The following is a 23155-nucleotide window of genomic DNA, read 5'->3' as shown; positions in this document are numbered from 1 at the left end:
ACTCCTCTGCAATGGTTTTCTGAATACAGTCTGAGCATAGGTTTTTGGCATAGGAGGTGGGAAGACCGATTTTGCATAAAGCACACTCCCTGTTTTTATTTTTAGCACTACACTTCTTCGCCTCCTGCCCCAAGAATTAAAAGGAGAAGAAGGAGGAAAAGAGAGAGAGAGAGAGAAGAGCACATTATTCAAGGTGAGACTTTCACGAAGATCACTCACCACACTGCCGTTCAGACTAGGGTACCGGAGGCGGTGGTTGCCGTTCACATGAGGGCTCCCATCTGGCGGAGGTGGACTGACGAAGTCTTTTCTGACCAGTCTTGCCGGAACTCGTACGCCCCTCACTGCTATGACTTTGTCGATGGGAAGATTCCCGTTCCATTTGTTTGAGCTGCTTGCGCTGCTTTGATGGCTGTGGCTGCTGCTGTACTTCCTGTGGCGGTGACAGCTGCTGCCCAGGTGACTGCGGTTCCTCATTCATCATGGCGGGGATGCAGACACCGCCATCCTGATTGCTCCCCATCCTTAAAAGCAGTAGGGCTCCACCTCCTTTAGGCTCCTCCCCTTCCGGCAGCGTGCTCATCTCTCTTTTTCCTTTCTTTTTTTTTTTTTTTTTTTAATTTTAGCCAGCTGGCGCGCTACCCGCAGATCCACCTGCCTCTGCGCGTGCGCAGCCCAGCGGCACCCGGCGCGCTTGCAGCGGGATGACAGCTTCCCACCCGCGCATGCGCAGACCCGGTTTCCGGCGCACTCCGTGATAGGGCGCGTCAGCACCCCGCGCGTGCGCAGCCCGGACTTCCGGCGCGCTCCGTCACAGGGTGCGACGCGACCCCCACGTGCGCAGCCCGGAAGACCTGCCGGCCGGCGCGCTCAGTTCATCTTTGCGAGGCGCAGACCCGGCCGCAGGCACCGGCGCACGCGGGGAGGCATCCGAAGGAAAACAGCACCTCCTCCCCACACGCAGACCCGGGCAGCAGCCAGACGGGCTGGGAACAGGGACCATCTGCTGCTTCCACAGCCTCCAGGCCGCACCGTCCATAATCCAGGTACGTGAGGTACCACCTGGTGAGGCTCCCATCAGGGACAGGAACCAAAAAACTGATGCGGAGGAGAGGTACCGCCTTTTTATTCAGTAGGTTCCTGTCCTTGGTGGGCGGATACCCTCTCTCAGGTGGTGCTGTCATGGGAGAAGGGGAAAATTAAGATAACATAGACGGGAGAGGTCTCTATGAATACGAATTCCTAAGTATTTGATACCCTGTGAGGGCCAGGCAAAGGGAAAGTTGGACTGGATGGAATCCTATATGGATTTGGGGAGGGAGACATCGAGGGCCTCAGACTTCGCTGCATTGATTTTAAAATTTGACCATGTAACAAAGTGATCTATTTCAGCCATAACAGCATGGATGGATATATGTGATTGAGTGATATATACTAGGACATCATCAGCAAATGCAGAGCAAATGTACTTGGTGCCTCCCACCTCAATCCACCTAATATTGGGGTTATGGCGAATTGATGAGAGCAGGTGCTCCGTCACTAGGATGTATAAGAGAGGGGACAGAGGACATCCCTGCCTTGTCCCATTGGTGATTATGAAAGGTGATGAAAATGTTCCATTTATCTTCAGCCTAGGTGACGTATTGCGATACAGGGCCGTGATTTTGCCTATAAAAAGGTCTCCTAGACCCCTACCCCAAGCTTTTTAAAAGAATACTATATGGCGTGCCAGGAGACTCTATGGAATGCTTTCTCAGCATCCAACGAGAGTATCTAATTACAAATTTTTAACTGCATCTAGCCCAGGAAATACTTTGTGCCTAGTAGCAGTGTCTGCTAGTCAGCAGATTATCCCAGCTGTTAAGCAAGCTACACCACCTGTAGTTTGGACACTTAATTTTTTCAAAGGAAATGCTTCGGGACCACGGGATACTCAGTGAAGAGCATCAGGAGGCACCCCAAGGCATAGGGGCTGGGACTGGCGGTAGGACGCCTTGCGGTGGACAGCCGAGCTCGATCCTTATAAAAGCTTTTTAACTGCAGCAGCTTTAGTGGACGCTACTGGAGCTGGAATTACGCGGCTGCTGGCATGAGACTTGCCCTCCTTGCAAAAGGATTTAAAGTGTACTCATTCAAATTAGAGAGACAATTTAAATTAAAAAGCTTAGAGCTGCCTCCACCACAAGGGGGCTCGCTCGACCCACCAGCGGACAGGCACCAGTATTGGGAGATGGGGGCTAGCTGTCAGGGTCCACCGCGGCTCTGGCACAAACCCGGCGACACGGAGGTGGCACGGGCAGGAACGGACTGGCCGTGTCGGCTTCTCACTTTTTGGATTTTAGAAGGGCATGACATGCCTATATCTGTGTCTCCCCCTCCTTTTACTCCTCCACCTCTTTTCTTTTCGCATGACTATATGTACTTGTCACTTTTCCATGTGTTAGTTCTGTCTTCTGAGCAGTTTGTCAGCTTTTGGACACCTTTGAAGGTGTTTTCTATGTGTTTCTATGTGTTTTTGTTTGCCTGCCATTGGTTTTGATGGTGTTCGAAGATGTTCGACGAACAGTTCGGCGAACATACGGGTGTTTGACGAACCGAACTGAACTCGAACACTACGGGGGTGGCTCAACACTAGTCATTATCCTGGAAAGGATGTTCCTTAACATATTTCCAAGGAAAATCCATTTTGGTTTAGTTTTTGTATGTTTTATTGTGAGTCCATAAAAGTGGTGTAATACTCTGACAACGTTGTTAACAGCAGTGACCTGGGAGTCAGAAATGCTTCCAGGGGTCTTCCCCATGCTGTTCCCATGTCATCTGAGCACTGTTCCCATCAATTTGGGCAACTTTTAGGCCCTCTGCTGACCGCCGGGGGGAGCCACCTGAAAAATGCTTCAGTTTCCCATAGACTTACTTTGGGCTCGTTGCTCGGGTCGAGCACCCGAGTATTCCAATTTGCTCAACCCGAGCAACGAGTACCCGAGCATTTTAGTTCTCGCTCATCACTAATCATATTGTGTGTGGGGGTCCTTGTACTTTGTGGGAGGTTGTGGGTGATATTATACTGACTGTGGGATCTGTTAGGGACATCATACTATGTGTGGGTGATGAGGACCATCAGACTGTGTAAAGGGGACTGTGGGGCCTCCATCATTTATACAGGGGAGCTGTGGGACCAGGGCTGGCTCCAGGTTTTCGTGGGCCCTGGGCAAAAGAGTCTTAGTGGCCCCTTTAATGCTTACCACAATTCATGATGCACAGATACAGTGGAGAAATCTAGGTATGTAACACAGGGTCCAGGCTTTTCCCTCATCCTTCACATATGCAGACACGCACACACACACGGTGCGCAGACATGCACGAGCACACGGTACACAGACATGCGCGCACACACAGTAAGCAGACATACACACACACAGTACACAGATATGCACACATACAATACGCAGACATGCTCATACACAAACATTTACACAGATATGTACACATACAGACATACATACATATTTGAACATAAATTCTTAAAAACACATAACATACAAATATATATACACAGACATACACATCATACATTCACATCATACTTTCATACACTCACACAAACACATTAGAAATATATTTAATATGGGGATTGGGGAAGCTGGCAACAAGCCTCACTTACTTGCCCCCGGCCTGTGTCCCATCCAGCTGTGCAGGGCTGACGGCGTGTCTTTGGCAGTCACAGACATGGCCCTGAACCATCAGGTGTCCCACAAGCCGTCACATGCTCCCCCAGGATCTCTGCAGGACTGCCGGTGCTGCTTGAATGCCGGTACTTCACCAGACATGGCTGCGCTCAGTGCGCTGTGCGGCTGTGTCTGGTAGTAATGACGCGGCAGGGCCACACAAGCACAATCCCTATCCTGGTATGTATTGCCCCTCATCCGTATCCTGGTAAGCAAGGTATTCCTCATCCCCCAATCCTGGTATGTATGGCCCCTCATCCCCATCACGCTGCACACAAACAAACACTTATACTGACGTGTCCATACCGCGCTGTCCGGCGCCATTTTGTTGAAGACACACTGCAAATGTGTCTTCAGTAAAATGGCGCCGGATAGCACGCTATGTGCATGCGCCGATTACAACACCACAGTCCACCCCTGGCTTCTGGCCAGAACAGAGGCGTTGCGGCAATGCTCCTCCCGGTCAGGTAAGTATGTAAGTATGGCGCTGGAGATCGCGGTATACGTTCAGTGTCTACGTATACCGCCATCTCCGGCGCCATACACTCCTCTTACCTGTAACGGCTCCATGCGTTCTTCTGTCTGGAGCCAGACTGCGCAGGTGTGTCGCGCTTGTGCAGTCTGTAGCGGCTTCAGACAGAGACACGCATCTAGCGTTATATTATAGATAAGAGTCATGAAAGTAGTATAATAGTTGATGAGAACACTAAGGGGCTTCAGTGTTGGCATAATTACTGTGTGTCTGCTGTAAAATGTGTCCCTCTCCCTGATTGTAAAAGTTGGGAGCTATGACCCCCCCTGCTGTGCCATATGGGTTTTTTTGGTGGGGAGGCCCAATTAGGTCTTTTGCTATCGGGCCCCATGATTTCTGTGTACAATACTGGGTTGTGATGTGTTTGGTTGCTAAAAACCAGACTAGACTGTTGCTCCCATTACTGGACTCTGGTGTCTTCACAATGATTGTCGGCCCCTTTGTGGCTGAGGAACGTCAGGATCCAGCAGCGCTGGGGTGTCTGGAGAGACTTTCACCCTAATGAGCCCACTGTGATGTCCAAACACTACAGGACCCGAATCATCATCATCATCATCTCATTTGTGCCAATATCAGGTGTTTCCATCCAATACATCATTTACAATGTAAAAAAAGTCTGATTTTTTTCATGCACCTGTACTCCACTGTTTCCCTGTACGTTTTTTCTATTTTTTTGCACAGACTAATATCCAACATTTAAAGGATTTTTACTCTAAATAGGAACAAAACAAGTAAAAGGACATCTTTCATTTTGTGCAAAACTTATCAAACATTGGAAAGTATTTGATGATCTTGGTGCAATATCCACTGGTGAGAAAATCATCAAATGATGGATCAGGGCCTCGGAGATCAGTGTGCACGAGTCTTTATATTCTTGTTTCTTTAGCGAAGTGCGGGGTCTTCAGCCGGAAAAGCTGATTGGTTCACAGGTCAAGGTCATTTATAACCATGACTAATGTATACGGGGTGGAGTCGTGGACACTTTGTATATACGCTGGAGTTATATCTTACACTACTCACCGATACACTGCGGGGATGGAGACCACTCATTGCCTGTCCGAGGAATTGTACACTGGGTCCACACGTATGATGATGACAGACGATATCCATCCTTACATCTCACTTCTACATTTTCACCCTTATCATAAAACTCCTTCTCTGCCGGGATCACCCCCTCCCCATCCGGACGCCGACACTGAGCTGCAATATAAGAAGTATAATCACTGGATGGAGGATGATGATTGTCCACAGGTCGAGGTAATTTATAACCATGACTAATGTATACGGGGTGGAGTCGTGGACACTTTGTATATAAACTGGAGTTACCGTATTTTTCGGACCATAAGAAGCACCTAGGTTTTATAGGAGGAAAATAAAAAAATAAAAATTTAAGCAAAAAATGTGGTCATAATGCACTTTTAAGGGGGAGGGGGTCTTCTGCTGACACTGGTATAGGGTAATGTCCACCAATTCTGACAATATGCCGCATCCAGGTATATATGCCCCCCCCCTTCATTTTATACGTGGTCCCCATCCCCATCCTGGTATGCATGGCACCCCTCATCCCTATCCTGATATGCATGGCACCCCTCATCCTTATCTTGGTATGCATGGCACCCCTCATCCCTATCCTGGTATGCATGGCGCCCCTCATCCTTATCCTGGTATGCATGGCACCCATCATCCCTGTCCTGGTATGCATGGCACCCCTCATCCCTATCCTGGTATGCATGGCACCCCTCATCCTTATCCTGATATGCATGGCACCCATCATCCCTGTCCTGGTATGCATGGCACCCCTCATCCTTATCCTGGTATGCATGGCACCCCTCATCTCTATCCTGGTATGCATGCCACCCCTCATCCTTATCCTGGTATGCATGGCACCCCTCATACCTATCCTGATATGCATGGCACCCTCATTCCTGTCCTAGTATGCATGGTACCCCTCATCCCTGTCCTGGTATGCATGGCACCCCTAATCCCTATCCTGGTATGCATGGCACCCATCATCCCTGTCCTGGTATGTATGGCACCCCTAATCCCTGTCCTGGTATTCATGGCACCCCTCACCCCTGTCCTGGTATGCATGGCACCCCTAATCCCTATCCTGGTATTCATGGGACCCCTAATCCCTATCCTGGTATGCATGGCACCCATCATCCCTATCCTGGTATGCATGGCACCCCTCATCCCTGTCCTGGTATGCATGGCACCCCTAATCCCTATCCCAGTATGCATGAGACCCCTAATACCTGTCCTGGTATGCTTGGCACCCCTAATCCCTATCCTGGTATGCATGGGACCCCTAATCCCTGTCCTGGTATGCATGGCACCCCTCATCCCTATCCTGGTATGCATGGCACCCCTAATCCCTGTCCTGGTATTCATGGCACCCCTCACCCCTGTCCTGGTATGCATGGCACCCCTAATCCCTATCCTGGTATTCATGGGACCCCTAATCCCTATCCTGGTATGCATGGCACCCATCATCCCTATCCTGGTATGCATGGCACCCCTCATCCCTGTCCTGGTATGCATGGCACCCCTCATCCCTGTCCTGGTATATATGGCACCCCTAATCCCTATCCCAGTATGCATGAGACCCCTAATACCTGTCCTGGTATGCTTGGCACCCCTAATCCCTATCCTGGTATGCATGGGACCCCTAATCCCTGTCCTGGTATGCTTGTCACCCCTAATCCCTGTCCTGGTATGCATGGAACCCCTTATCCCTGTCCTGGTATGCATGACACCCCTAATCCCTGTCCTCGTATGCATGGTCCCCCTAATCCCTATCCTGGTATGCATGGTCCCCCTAATCCCCATCATGCTGCACATTTGTGAGAGTGTGAACTGTAATAGCAGCAGGAGAGCATTAGGACCCTGTGACTTTTGCCTGGCTGAGCTCAGAGCAGGGGCAGAGCAGGAAACCCTGTGTGTTCTGAGGGTGTCTGCTGTGTAGTGATGGGTAAAATGCGATTTTTTGGTGAGCCGGCTCTTTTGGCTCCGAAAATGGCTCTTCATTTCCTATTACCTTTGGCTTTAAATTTGAAGCCAAATTCTGGTATGTTTTAACCCATGATTGTATACCTTTTAGTAAAAATCTACACATGTGCCAATTTATGACATAAAACAGAATAGTTTCCAGAATAACCAGATTTTATATTATTTGCTGTAAAAACTTTAACAAACACAAAATGAACATGCAAAATACCAACAAGATCCTAATTATCAGCGCCACATTTTAAAGCTACCTTCACACTTGGCGAGTTCGCTGTGGGCTGTCTGCTGCAAACAGTCTGCAGCAAAACTGCAGTGTGAACTGTGGCATCTGCATCCAGGCGGATTTAGATAAGGAATTTGCTGCGGAATTCACCCGTCCATTGACTGCAATGAATTTCGCATATCGGATATTCGGCACATATTCACATGCTGCTGCTGAAGCCAATTTCACACCTCATGTCAGATTCTGAATTTTTCCACGAAGTGAGAATGTGTTTTGGGTAAAGACCATGGCCGCTGTTGGCTTCTGTAAATGCCATGGCATGTCCACGCTGATGATCTGCATGGAAACTCCGCTGCAAATCCACAAAGTGTGAAGGCAGCCTAAACTTGTCTATAGGGCCCATTGGATAGATAAACTAAGTGCCATAGCTTGGATGGACTGATTCAGTTTATTTCTTCTGTTATTATCTGTTTTGGAAAAGACTGTTTTTTTGGTGTCCCATCAAGGACCAATGTCTTTTGCCATCACTAATATAATGTCATTAAAGGGGTTGGATCACATGGGCATTAGTGCCATTAATTGAAGAGAATTTTTTACAATAGGTATATTCTCCATATACTTATTTTAAAAATTCTGCTTCAATCCTGCTGGTATTCCATAAAAACCTATGGAACTGTTTACATGGGTTTCCATGGAAGTTGTCCTGTGCCGGAGCCCTATTCAGCAAAAGACACACAGGATGCGACCATGTTGTCGGGCAGCGCTCGCTGACTGACCGCATGGACCATGCAGCACCCGAGCCTGCGATCCAGTGATGCTCCATCCAGCCATGGTATGTCTGCAGAGGAGATCCTTATCTGCCCTGCCCATATGCATCGCTGGATCATTCAAGTGAATGAGAGAGAACAAGGGACGCACATTTACATCCGCTGTTTCTCCCTCGCTCAGCGAGGATTTACAAGCTGGCGGTAAATAACTATAATCAGGCTAAATCCAGATGTCAGTGTTCCTTTAATAAAGTGCCTGACTGCCTGCCTGCCTGCTGCTTGCTTGTCACAGATTGGAGGGGCGCGGGGCTGTGAGTCAGTGCTATGTGCGGCAGCAGGAGGAGCAGGCATTCTCAGTCTCCTGGATAAGATCAGAGTGACTACTGCCAGAGGGGAGGGAGGGGCCGGGAGGGGTGGGGCAAGAGGGGAGGGGCTGGGAGGGGCGGGGCCAGAGGGGACTGACTGTGGAACCTGAACTGGCAAAGAGCCGTTTAAATTTCAATTGGCTCCCTGCCAGGAGCCGACTCATATGATTCACTATAAAGAGCCGGCTCTTAGAGCCGGCTCGTTCAGGAGCTACCCATCACTACTGCTGTGTGAGAGGCGAGACAGGAAGTCTGTGAGAACTGAGCTGCAACAAGACGCTGTCTCTACAAGCTTCCCTGTGGAGATTGTTAACCCCTGGCCCTGGTGAAGCTGTGTCCCTGCTTAAGAACAAGTGCTGAGCTGGGGAAAGCTGTGTGGCTCTGTGGAGTTTTGTGGAAGTCCATGCTGAGTGGACTAGAGACTTTGTGCTGAAGGAGCCAAGTGTCGAGTGAGAAGGGAAAGAGACTGAGGAATCCATTTCTGTGACGGAGCACATGGTCGGTGGTCTGGAAAACAGTGAGTGACTGCGAGAGGAGAGAAGGGGTCCGGTGCCATTCATATTGAGAGGATACTGACAAGCCTGGTGAAGAGTTCTTCCCAGACCTTAACCTGAGGCTACAGGACTAAAGTCCCTGGCGTGTGGGCTCGGCATCAGCCGACAAGACAAAGAACCTTTGCTGATTTTGTGAACGTTGCTTTTGTTTTGGCGCCAAGTTTTCTGGGACTAGCTGCAGCCACTGCGATTCACAGGCCTGTGATAGATCACATCTGAGGTTAACGGTACCGTAAATTTAAGATACCCGGGTATCCTTAAAATAGGGGTATAAGAGCAATTGGTATAGTTTCATGCATTGTTATTGTTAATAGTGGTAGGATTGTACTCAGTGTGCCATCGCAGGGGTCCCTATAGAACACCCTCACTAGATTGATACAGTGTTTAGGTAAAATTGTTCCAGATCCCTAGAATAATTCACATAAGCTGGAAACCTTGAGATTGGCGCATTGATTTCAGCTTTTGTTGATTGTGTGTATTTAGTAGGGACAGTGTCCCAGGTAGAACCTGAGACTGAATCATGCAATACTGAATTTTAGTCTAATTCATGTTTTAGTAAAGAAAGTGTTTATTTCTGTCTCTGTCTCAGTTTGTGACTCACTGGATCTCTCTCGGACCTCCGGTCATTACATTTTTGGCGTAGTCCGCAGGATCCAGTGCTTGTCATGGACTGAGGTGAGGGAAGAAATGACTCTGCCGCACCAGCAGCCCCCCCCTGCTGGTAGCGGAACCCCTGGCAGCTGCAACAACTGTGGGAGGATATGTGCCGGTAGGAGCTTTACTTCAGCACATGCCGAAATACGACGGGCGTAACATGCCGTTGCAGGATTGGGTTGAGAGGGTCCGGAGTGTTCTGCGGATGTGTAATCTGGCCACCGCATTATGAGCAGAGTTGGCATTAAATGGACTAGAGGGTGACGCTAGGGGGATGATGATGGTACGTCCAGAGTCAGAGAGGAGCACGTTAGAGAAAATCTTGGAGCTGTTAGAGGGGAGTTCAGGAGGCCGGGCTCGTGTGGCCCAGCTTCGTTCCTTGTTTTTCAATTGGCCCCAAAGGGAATGTGAGACTTTGATGCAGTACTCAAATACTTTACAGGAAACGTTGAATGAGGTGCAGCGACTAGACCCAGGGGCCATGGGGGCATTCCGAGAGGTAGACCGCTTGCTACGGGATCAATTCATAACGGGGTTAGCTAATAGACTTCTTCGAGACAAACTGATGGAGATGTCCCGAGCTACCCCGGAATTATCCTTCTGGCAGATTTATCGGGCCACGGTGGAAAGGGAGGAGGAGTCTACTCTTGTGGCCGAGGGGGCAGTTGACAGTGCACAGCTGGAGGGAGGTCCGGCACCAGTTTCAGGAGGAGGAGGACTGGAAAACGTTGTACAGGCTCTGCGTGCTGAACTCAAGGAGCTAATGCTGGAGGTGTCTAAACTCAGAGCTGGGCCGGTCCCTACTCCTACGGAAGGGCCACCCACCCCGTCCTCTGGAATGGTGGTTCCACAGTCTGCCAGGTCGCTCTCCTCGAATGATCCAAGTTCTCGTCCACGAGGAGCAGTCACCTGCTGGAGGTGTGGGCGTCGGGGATACATCTCCCCGTACTGCCAGATGTCTGCAGCCCCGGAGCCTCCTTCACTGGCGTTAAGCTCCCAGCCACTGCCATGAAAGGGCGAGCAGCAGCGGCCCACCCCCCACAAAGCCCTCGACGGGAAGGACAAGATTTGCTCGCATGCAGTCCAGTACTGGAAGTAGAGTTTGAAGGGCAGAAGATGAGATGCTTGGTTGACACAGGATCCAAATGTATCATAATGCCCTTAGAGGTGTACGAAAGGCACTTAAGTCAACTCGTGTTTCCCGAGGACGGCCGAGTGATAAGGCTTACAGCCGCTAACAATGGCCAACTGATGGTGAAGGGGATCGTGTGGATGCAACTGAAAATGTTTGGTCAAGAGCTGGGTCAGAAAGGGATAGTGCTGGTGGACTACCCTCCTAGAAGAGGGATGGAGGTGACGCTCGGAATGAACGTTCTGCAAGATTTAAATCATCAGATGTACGCCAGTGAGGGACCCCGATATTGGGCGTGTGCTACCCACTATCGACCCACCCAGAGAATGTTACACTGTCTAGTGCTGAGTTGCAATCTCCTGAAGAGTGCGGTCCCTGGGGGTCGGGTGGGCCATGTCCGAGTGCCATCGCGGACCACGATCACGCTAGTGCCCCGGCATGAAGAACTCTTAATGCTACCGGTGGGGGCTGCGCAGAGACTGAATGAGCTTGAAGTACTCATCGAGCCAGCCCCAGAGAAGCCCTCGTTCGCCAAGGCGCATGTGGCCCGGTCTCTGGCGGTTGTGAAGAATGTACGAGTGCCAGTCAGATGTATCAACGTTTTAGATGAGGCTGTTACAATTCCTGCTGGGACCATTCTGGCTGAACTGTTCGGGCCAGCAGGGAAGGTGCCTGACAAGACAGTGTTCGAACTTTGCCCAGATGAACAGTCTTCCTGGACATTCGCGGTCGAAGTAGGCCGGACCGAACCTCCTACCGAAGAATGGAATGGTCGTGTGATAATGGACAAGATGGGATTGGATCGGGAGGAACTGACCCCCGTGCATTTGGAGCAGCTGGAGAAGGTCTTGTGGGAACATCAAGAGACCTTTTTGCGACATGCGGAGGATTTCGGTTGTTCCCAGACGATTGAGCATGAGATTCCCACGGGGAATACTCCTCCTATTAGGGAATGTTATCATCAAATCCCCCCAACGCTCTATCAAGAGGTGAAGCGCATGGTGGTCAGTATGCTTGACAACCAAGTGATCCGAGAGAGCCAGAGCCCCTGGGCGGCCCCTGTGGTCTTGGTGCGGAAGAAGGATGTGTGGACTATTGCAAATTGAATGCTCACACGGTGAGGGACACATATCCATTACCTCGCATAGAAGAGTCTCTGTCGGTATTGGGTCGGGCCAAATATTTCTCGACGTTGGATTTAGCAAGTGGCTATTGGCAGGTACCAATGGCCGAAAAAGATCGAGCCAAGACGGCGTTTGTCCTACCAATGGGGCTCTATGAATTCAACCGGATGCCCTTCGGGCTCACTAATGCCCTGGGAACTTTACAACGCCTGATGGAACATTGCTTAGGCGATCTGAATTTTGAATCAGTCCTGATATACCTAGATGACATCGTGGTGTTCGGGACCTCATTTGAAGACCATCTTGAGAAGTTACGTCAAGTTCTCCGGCGGCTCAGTTGTTATGGCCTAAAAATAAAACCAAAGAAGTGCCAACTGTTACAGAGTCAGATTGAGTATTTAGGTCACGTGGTGACTCCGGACGGGGTTCTGCCCGCGACCAGTAAGGTCATGGTTGTGCAGAAGTGGCCACCCCCCTGTACCCTGCGAGAGGTTTGGGCCTTCTTAGGTTTAGTGGGGTACTATCAGCGATTTGTACCTAAGTTTTCACAAGTAGTGAGTCCCCTGAATGAGCACTTAAGAGGGGTGGCACAAGGCCCCCAAAATCACCCCATCCCATGGGGACTCCAGCAGCAAAAGGCATTTGAGGAGGTGAAGGCCACCCTAACGAGTGCTCCGTTGTTAGCGTATGCCCGGTTTGATTCCCCTTTCCTGTTATACACCAATGGCAGTCTGCATGGGCTGGGGGCGGTACTAGCATAAGTGCAGGATGGTCAGGAGCGAGTAATCGCCTATGGCAGCAGGTCTTTAAGAGACACTGAACGCAACCCAGCTAACTACAGCTTGTTTCGCCTAGAGCTACTGGCCTTGGTGTGGGCGATGACAGAACACTTTGCCGAGTATTTAACGGGAGCTGAGGTGCTAGTCATGACTGATAATAACCCTCTGACTCACCTAGAAAACGCAAAGCTGGGAGCATTGGAGCAGCGGTGGGTTGTTCGCCTTGCTAAGCTTAACTATCGAATTAAGTTTCGCTCTGGGCGGGAAAACAGAAATGTGGATGCACTCTCAAGGGTGCCCCTTGGGTCCACGGGGGAAAATGTTGATGACCAGCTTGAGGACACTGAAACCCCTGACTTGGGGCAGGTACCTATCTTCCGAAGTGTGGTACATTGAAGTGGGGTGGTGTCAGGGATGCCGTGTGTTCTGCGAAAAACACCCTCGGATTGGGCGAAGGACCAGAACGATTGCCCTGACATTGCACTAGTGCGCAATTGGGTACAAAATGGGGTCTGGCCGCGTGCAGAGGAAAAGGCCCAGCTGTCCGTGGAAGGAATGAAACTACTGCGACAGTGGGATAAGTTGTGCGTGGAACAGGGCCTCTTGTACCGTAAGGTGTACCTGCCATCTGAGCTGCAGCACCGGTACCAGCTAGTAATCCCTATGAGGATGGGTCCGGTGGTCGCTCGCGAGGCGCATGAGAAGGGGGCCCACTTTGGGAGTGAAAAGACACTCCAGTGGCTACAGCGAGTCCTCTATTGTCCTGAAATGGGGGAGATGGTGACAGAGGCGTGTCGGCAGTGCCGGGTCTGTGGGCTCAGTAAGAGCCCTGAGCAGCGGGAGCCCACGCAATCTATTAAGACTTCCGCTCCTTTAGAGCTGCTCATGATTGACTATGTCTTGATAGGATATTCAACATCTGGGTATTCCTATTGCTTGGTAATGACAGACCACTTCACCAAGTATGCTGTAGCAGTGCCGACAAGAGGTCAGACGGCGGAGTCAGCGGCTGAAGCCGTGTGTCGACATTTCATCCAGGTGTTTGGGTGTCCGCAAAGAATACACTTGGATCAGGGGGCATGTTTTCAGGGGGCATTGATGAAGGAGCTGTACCAGCTGTATGGTGTCGCACAGTCGAGAACGACACCATACCATCCCCAAGGTAACGGAGCTTGTGAGTGCTTTAATCGGACTCTATTGCAGATGTTGAGGACGTTAGAGGGTAAACAACAGGTACGCTGGCCTGAGTATCTCCCCGAATTGATGTGGGCCTACAATAATAGAGTGCACAGCACTACTTGCTACTCACCACACATGATGATGTTCGGGAGGCCAGGGCAGGACATTGAGGATTTGAGCATGCCAGATCCCTCCTCCAATCCCCCTCGGACCGCATTAGAATGGGTTCGGGAACACCGGCGGCGATTGAGGGTGGTGTATCAGGTGGTGGGTGATCGACTCAGTCAGGTGACCCATAGGGACACGCGTCCCGTGCAAACTGAGCCCTTCTCCCCGGGGGATAGAGTGTTGGTGAGAATCAAACGAAGGTTCGGAAAGCTGAGTGAAAGGTGGGAGGCGACTCCGTCCTAGAGATGAGCGTTGTTCTACTCGAACTGTTCGCCAATCTCAAATTCGAGCTGTTTTGGGCGGTGTTCGAGCCGGTCGGCGAACACAAACAATTTGAGAAAAATTCGGCTGTTCGAGGTTATGTTCGATAACTGTTCGTGCACCAAAATCATAACTGGATTTTTTCTCAGTAATGATGAAAATTAATGTTAATACGCAGTTTGAGTGTACAGCGGGGCGGGGGGAGGGGCAGGGGATGGATCTCTGCAGGAACAATGAAGATCTCCATTTTTTTTTCTCTTTCCCGCATTTGCAGTGGGGAGGTGCAATCTGTCAGCCTATCAGCAGCGCACACACGGAGCGAAGTGCTTTTTTTCACACAAGCAAGGGCATGTGTGATTGGCAGTGTATGTCACATGTCCTTGCCCTATAAGACCAAGCCATTTTCCCCGTCGCCACCATTTTCTCACTGCTGCAGCTGCGTGTTAGACGGCACCGCTTTTGCTGTGTGCGCTATACCTTGTTAATTTCAAGCCAATTTTCGCACAAATATACAGATAGCTTGGGAGTAGGGAATAGTTGTGATTGCAGTCCTTTTAAGGACTAGGTTACAGCATTTCCTACGACTTTTATCAGGCAGGTCTGTGCTCTTAAATAGATAGATTGTGGGAGTAAAGACTAATTGTAATTGGAGTCCTTTTCAGGACTAGGTTACATCAGTTCCTATCAGTTTTTGCCAGGCAGGTCTGTGCCAGTGCTGTGCAAGTTTTTTTCACAGCATTTGGCTGAATCTAGCAAAGCTAATCCTTTTTGGCCTATTGCAGAGTGTGTTAGTCAGTGGAGTAGCCTATCTGTGTTGCAAGATATACCACCTGTGTATAGAATACCAATTTTTTTACTGCACCTAGTGAAGTAAAATCTTTTGGGCATAGCATCATTCTATTAGTCCATCTATACTGACCTCCATCAGGTTGCAAACTGAATATAATTTTTTTCTGCATCTAGCTCTGAAAAAATATTTGGGCTTCTAGCGGTGTGTGGGACTTGGTCTATTAGTCCATCTATACTGACCTCCATCAGGTTGCAAATTAAAAATAATTGTTTTCTTCATTTATCTCTGAAAAAATATTTGGGCTTCTAGCAGCGTGTGGGACTTGGTCTATTAGTCCATCTATACTGACCTCCATCAGGTTGCAAATTAAAAATAATTTTTTTCTGCATCTAGCTCTGAAAAAATATTTGGGCTTCTAGCAGTGTGTGGGACTTGGTCTATTAGTCCATCTATACTGACCTCCATCAGGTTGCAAATTAAAAATAATTTTTTTCTTCATTTAGCTCTGAAAAAATATTTGGGCTTCTAGCAGTGTGTGGGACTTGTTCTATTAGTCCTTCTATACTGACGTCCAGCAGGTTGCAAATTGAATATAATTTTTTTCTGCATCTAGCTCTGAAAAAATATTTGGGCTTCTAGCGGTGTGTGGGACTTGGTCTATTAGTCCATCTATACTGACCTCCATCAGGTTGCAAATTAAAAATAATTTTTTTCTGCATCTAGCTCTGAAAAAATATTTGGGCTTCTAGCAGTGTGTGGGACTTGGTCTATTAGTCCATCTATACTGACCTCCATCAGGTTGCAAATTAAAAATAATTTTTTTCTGCATCTAGCTCTGAAAAAATATTTGGGCTTCTAGCAGTGTGTGGGACTTGGTCTATTAGTCCATCTATACTGACCTCCATCAGGTTGCAAATTAAAAATAATTTTTTTCTTCATTTAGCTCTGAAAAAATATTTGGGCTTCTAGCAGTGTGTGGGACTTGTTCTATTAGTCCTTCTATACTGACGTCCAGCAGGTTGCAAATTGAATATAATTTTTTTCTGCATCTAGCTCTGAAAAAATATTTGGGCTTCTAGCGGTGTGTGGGACTTGGTCTATTAGTCCATCTATACTGACCTCCATCAGGTTGCAAATTAAAAATAATTTTTTTCTGCATCTAGCTCTGAAAAAATATTTGGGCTTCTAGCAGTGTGTGGGACTTGGTCTATTAGTCCATCTATACTGACCTCCATCAGGTTGCAAATTAAAAATAATTTTTTTCTGCATCTAGCTCTGAAAAAATATTTGGGCTTCTAGCAGTGTGTGGGACTTGGTCTATTAGTCCATCTATACTGACCTCCATCAGGTTGCAAATTAAAAATAATTTTTTTCTGCATCTAGCTCTGAAAAAATATTTGGGCTTCTAGCAGTGTGTGGGACTTGGTCTATTAGTCCATCTATACTGACCTCCATCAGGTTGCAAATTGAATAAAAAAAATTTCTGCATCTAGCTCTGAAAAAATATTTGGGCTTCTAGCGGTGTGTGGGACTTGGTCTATTAGTCCATCTATACTGACCTCCATCAGGTTGCAAATTAAAAATAATTTTTTTCTGCATCTAACCCAGCCAATAGTTTTGGCCTAATACCACAGTTTGGCCACTCAGCTCTGCTCGGTTACCATCCATTGTTTTTTTGTGCAAACAACTCCAGAGTTGTGAATTAGTTAACCACCAAAATGAGTGGAAAAAGGCCTGCTGCTGGTGGAAAGGGGAATAGGCGTGTTGGGAAGGGGAAAAAAGGTTGTGTCCGTGGGGTAGGTGCAGAAGAAAGACCATCTTCCAGCCAAACTAAAATGTCTACTTCTTTTAGCGGACAATGTGATAAGATCCCTTTCTTACGGCCACGCCAATCGCTACAAATTCCAGATGAGGCACAAAAACAGCAGGTGCTTCAACGGATATCAAGTGCTCCTTTAAGTGGGCTCTCCTCCACATCAACTTCAACATCACAAATACTCCAGTCCTCAAAGGTGTCACCCAAATCGCACTTGCTTCCTCACAGCTCCCAAATCTCCAGCTGCCCGTCTGAGTATGAGGTAGAACAGATGGTTGAGTCTGCAGAGCTGTTTACTCATACTATAGCCTGGGAATCAGAGGTCGACTCCAGCGCTTCTGTGAATCCAGACGAGGAAATGATCTGCACTGATGCCCAGAATCTTTATGAGTCGGATCCAGGACCAGACGCAGAAGGTTCTGACCATAATGTAGACCCTCATTCCCAAACTGTAACTCCTGTTGGTGGAGACAATGAGGAAGACGATGATAAGACTCAAATACCTGATTGGAGCGACAACTTTAGTTTTTTGTCAGGGCAGGAACAGGTTGGCTCTGAGGACGACGGGTGTGATAACGCACAGGGTGATGATGATGAGGTCGGAGATCCCACTTACTGTCAACCCACAGTCAGCCAAGAGATGAGGTCAGCAGAGGAGGTGGAGGAAGATGCTAGTGACGACGAGGTCAGGTTGCGCCTTCCTGGACAGAGACGTAGTACTGGAAGCACGTCAACAACTGCATCCTCAAACACAACTCTGCTTCTCACCACAAGTCGTGGTGGCTCTTCAGGTCGCATGGGTGCTAAGCCTTGCATAGCCTGGGCATTTTTTCAGATCGATAAAGATGACCCAACTCGTGTTATCTGTAACATTTGTCAGCAAAAGCTAAGTAGAGGCCAAAAAATACATAGTTTGAGTACTTCATGCATGAACCAGCACATGGACATGAAGCATAAGTTGCAGTGGGAAGCTCAGTGTGCTACAATGCGGTCTAGCCGGCCGGGCCAACCACCGTCTGCCATATCTTGTGCATCCGCGGCCTCTTCATCCTCTGTGACTGGGGGGACAGCAGTCACACCTGTTTTGGGGCGCAGACCTGCCACCTCTTTACCCGCAACAGCCAGCGTGATTGGCAGGTCATCATTTTCTTTGGAGGTGGTAACACCAGCTGGTCTTGAGCGCTGTCCGACATCGATAGCACCACCTTTGGATCAAGGCAACCTAACATGTCCGCCTGCATCTTCCTCACAGACCGGCAGTTTGCCGGGGACACCCTTATCAACCCCGTCTAAGCACAATAGCCAGCCCTCGGTCCCTCAGATGTGGACAAGTAAAAGACCATTTCCTCCTAGCCATGAGAAAGCTAAGAGGTTGAATTTCACCATCTGCAAGCTCTTGGCTACAGAAATGCTGCCTTTCCGCCTGGTGGACACAGAGGATTTTCGAGACCTTATGTCCGTCGCAGTGCCCCAGTACCAGATGCCCAGTCGGCACTACTTCTCAAAGAAAGGTGTGCCTGCGCTCCACCAGCATGTCGCACACAACATCACCGCTTCTTTGAGAAACTCTGTGTGTGACAGGGTGCATTTCACCACAGACACTTGGACGAGTAGGCATGGACAGGGGCGTTACATGTCGCTGACTGGGCACTGGGTAACTATGGTGACAGCAGGACAAGGGGCTGCTGTCCAAGTCTTGCCGTCCCCACGAGTTGTGCGTCAATCCTCTTTATGTCATTTTTCCTCCACTGCTTCTGCCTCCTCAACCTCCTCTCGGTCTTCCACCTGCACCCAAAGCCTGTCTGGTCATGCCACAAGCTTTCTAACTGCGCAGAAGGGATCCTGCACACCTCCTTACTATGCTGGCAGTAGGGCTCAACGTCATCAGGCGGTTTTTACATTGAAATGTCTGGGAAATGTGAGTCACACAGCTGAGGAGTTGTGGTCAGCTCTGGAGAACCAATTTCATGAATGGTTGTCTCCACTGGACCTGAAACCAGGGAAGGCCGTGTGCGACAATGCTGCAAACCTGGGTGCGGCCCTTCGCCGGGGCAATGTCACACACGTGCCTTGTATGGCTCACGTGTTGAACCTGGTTGTCCAGCAATTTTTAGCCCACTATCCCAGACTAGATGGCCTTCTGCAGAGGGCACGGTCGCTGTGTGCTCACTTCCGCCGTTCGCATCCCGCAGCTCAGCGACTTACATCTCTACAGAAGTCGTTGGGCCTGCCACTTCACCGGCTAAAATGCGATGTGCCTACCCGGTGGAATTCAACTCTGCACATGTTGCAGCGACTGTGGCAGCACCGACAAGCCCTGGTGCAATACGTTCTGACGTATAGCCTGGGCCAACGAGATTCAGAGGTGGGGCAAATCACGCTGGAGGAGTGGTCTCAGATCAGGGACCTATGCACCCTTCTGCACAGTTTTGAAATGGCGACGAAGATGTTTAGTGCTGACGATGCCATTATCAGCATGACTATTCCGGTGATTTACATGCTGGAGCACATGTTAAACAGAATTCGGAGTCAGGTGGTGGCACAAGAGGAGGTGGAGGAAGTAGAGGAGGAGGAGTTGTATGCGGAAGGGTTAACATCTGCAAGGTCCAGACGGTCGGCAGCACCAAGGCGGCAGGCATGTGAGGGTGGGGGAGATGGTTTAACCAGGGCGCATGGTAGCAGCCAAACTAGTGAGGAAGGTGCAGGAGCCCAGGAAGAAGTGGAGGACGAACTGATGGAAGACTCATCAGATGAGGGAGACCTTGATCACATTTCTGTTGTGCGAGGTTGGGGGGAGAGGACAGAGGAAGGAAGCATGATTGTTACCTCGCCACCAACACAACAGGGACTTGGTGCTCCTGGATGCGCAACACACATGAGTGCCTTCTTGCTGCACTACCTGCAACATGACCCTCGAATTGTGAGAATTAGAAATAATCCTGACTACTGGGTTGCCACACTGTTAGATCCCCGGTACAAAAGTAAATTTGCAGAAATTATTCCTGCCATAGAAAGGGATGCACGCATGCAGGAGTATCAGCAGAGACTGTTGCAGAATCTTACATGTGCTTTTCCACAAAATACCAGTGGTGCACGTAGTGAATCTCACAGTTCCAACTTGCCAACCGTGGGACCGTCAAGTGTTCAGCACTCAAACCGTAACAGAACCACAGTATCTGCTGGTAACATCAATTTTGCGGAATCATTTCACCACTTTTTTAGCCCATCCTTTGCAAGGCCACAGGAGACAAGAAGTCTGACACATAGTCAACGCCTAGAGACGATGGTACAGGAGTATCTCCAAGTAAACATTGAAGCCACGACTGTGTCACTGGACCCTTGCTCTTTTTGGGCTTCCAATCTGGATAAATGGCCGGAGCTAGCCACTTACGCCTTGGAGATCTTGTCATGCCCCGCAGCCAGCGTTCTGTCTGAACGTGTGTTCAGCGCTGCTGGTGGTGTGCTGACAGATAAGCGCACGCGGCTCTCCACTGATAATGTAGACAGACTCACGTTCATAAAGATGAACAAATCATGGATCCGAAACGACTTTTCTACCCCTGTGTCATCCTGGGGAGAGTAAAAGCTTGATGATTGGTTAAAATCACCCTACCAACCGTTTTAAGCTTTCAAATTACTAATCATGTTTATCTGTATCTTGACTGGAAAATAATTTGGGCTTTGTAGCAGTGTGCAGCACTGATCCTATTAGGCCATCTATAATAAGCTTCACCAGATTTAAAATTAAAAATAATTTTTAGCTGCATCTAGCCCGGAAAATAATTTTGGGGCTCCGAGATGCGCAAGACACATAAGTGCCTTCTTGCTGCACTACCTGCAGCATGACCCTCATATTGTCAGAATTCGAAGTAATCATGACTACTGGGTTGCCACACTCTTAGATCCCCCAAACTTTTCGATCAACCTTTTCATTTTAATAAAGACCAAAAAAATGGTCATTTTTGAAATTATAAGCATTAGCAGGTTGTTAGAAACTGAAATCAAACAGTTTTCAACTCAAAACTTTATTCTAGGTGATGTTACATTTTCACATAGGACCCCTTGTTCGAAAGGAGCTTCTGAACTCTCTCGTCCATTGAATTTGTCAGGTTTTGGATGGTTTCTGCTTCAATTGTTTTGCATGAGGACAGAATACCCTCCCAGAGCTGTTGCTTAGATGTGAACTGCCTCCCGCCATCATAGACACTCCTTTTAATGATGCTCCAAAGGTTCTGAATGGGGTAGAGGTCAGGGGAGCATGGGGGTCACACCATAAGTTTGTCCCCTTTTATGCCCATATCAGCCAGAGATGCAGATGTTTTATGTGCAGCATGAGATGGTGCATTATCATGCAGAAAAATGATCTTGCTGTGAAATACACGGTTCTTCTTCTTGAACCATGGCAGGAAGTGCTGTTTGAGAAAATCCACATACATTATGGAGTTCATCTTTAGCGCCTTCAGGGATCCTAAAGGGGCCGACAATCTCTCTCCCCATGATTCCAGCCCAAAACATTACTCCACCTCCTCCTTGTTGGCGCTGTAGCCGTGTTTGCGTGGGGTGTCCATCAACCAGCCATCCTCCACTCCATTCATCTGGACCATCGAGCGCTGCACGGCACTCATCCGTGAACAAAACAGTTTTGAAATCAGTCTTCATGTAATGTTTGGCCCACTGGAGCCGTTTCTGCTTGTGTGAAGTGGATAGAGGAGGTCGACAGGATGGCGTATGCACAGCTGCAAACCTCTGAAGGACCCTGCATCTTGTTGTTCGGGGGACGTTGGAGGCACAAGCAGCTTCAAAAACTTGTCTGCTGCTATGACAAGGCTTTTTTGCCGCTGCTCTTTCAACCTGACGTAATTGCCTGTAGGAAAGAGTCCTCAATTTGCCCTTATCAGCACGCACACGTGTGTACTGTGAATCAGCTACATACTTCTTGATTGCCAAGACACTTCATCCTGATCATCGCACAGTGTTGATTGTAGTCATGCCTTGACCTAAACACTCCACAATTTGTTGCTTCTCAGCAGCCGACACATCCTTTTTCTTTCCCATTTTGGCAGAAAATGTAGGCTGCTTAATAATGTGAGAGAGCCTTCTTAAGTAGTCTTGCCTTTCATTGGACACACCTGCCAAACTAATTAGCACAGGTGTCTGCAATTGCTTACAGTGATATAAAGAGCCCTGACACACATCACCATCAATGAGTTTAACTGACAAACAAACAAATTCTTCCCTTATCACTCCTAAACACTTTTTGCATAATAATTTGGAACACAGTGTACATGTGCTTTTCCACAAAACACCAGTGGTTCACGTAGTGAATCTTACAGTTCTAACTTGCCAACCGTGGTCTGTATGGAATTGTTCAATAAAGGGCCCAAAATTAAGATAACATAGATGGGAGAGGTCTCTATGAATAGGAATTCCTAAGTATTTGATACCCTGTGAGGGCCAGGCAAAGGGAAAGTTGGACTGGATGGAATCCTATATGGATTTAGGGAGGGAGACATCGAGGGCCTCAGACTTCGCTGCATTGATTTTAAAATTTGACCATGTAACAAAGTGATCTATTTCAGCCATAACAGCAGGGATGGATATATGTGATTGAGTGATATATACTAGGACATCATCAGCAAATAGAGAGCACTTGTACTCGGTGCCTCCCACCTCAATCCACCTAATATTGGGGTTATGGCGAATTGATGAGAGCAGGTGCTCCGTCACTAGGATGTATAAGAGAGGGGACAGAGGACATCCCTGCCTTGTCCCATTGGTGATTGTGAAAGGTGATGAAAATGTTCTGACGCACCCCCTGGGCCTTGTGACACCCGGAGCCGGACCCTTTTTGGTGGATGCTGGTGGTTGTAGTCTTCGTGGCGGCGATCCGGTTCCGTGGCTCAGGGCGGTCAAACCAGTGGCGGAACTATTTATGTGGTTTTGATGTTTAAATGTCCGACTACGCCACCCGTGGATTGCGGTCAGAGTGAACCGCCGCTACAGGGCAGACCACTAAGGCTGGTGTTGTGGGTGCAGCAGAGCGTAGCATAACTCCCCACGGGAGGAGTATAGCCTCAGGG

At 48.8% G+C, this 23155-nt stretch overlaps 1 protein-coding gene across 1 annotated transcript in view; it reads right to left on the bottom strand.

Annotated features, from left to right (window-relative positions):
• LOC141272996 (receptor-type tyrosine-protein phosphatase T-like) overlaps positions 1 to 23155 on the bottom strand; it is a 424966-nt gene that overhangs the window by 249460 nt on the left and 152351 nt on the right. The window contains exon 8 of the mRNA XM_073684271.1: positions 5278 to 5457. Within this exon, the coding sequence (XP_073540372.1) occupies positions 5278 to 5457 (180 nt within the window). The remainder of the gene's footprint in view (positions 1 to 5277; positions 5458 to 23155) is intronic.

The sequence above is a fragment of the Phyllobates terribilis genome, unplaced genomic scaffold (genome assembly GCF_046119375.1).
Source record: "Phyllobates terribilis strain yellow unplaced genomic scaffold, ASM4611937v1 Scaffold_1__5_contigs__length_1240528914, whole genome shotgun sequence".
Taxonomy (NCBI): Eukaryota; Metazoa; Chordata; class Amphibia; order Anura; family Dendrobatidae; genus Phyllobates; species Phyllobates terribilis.
Note: the sequence above shows the minus strand (reverse complement) of the source record. Positions and strands in the feature narration are given on the sequence as shown.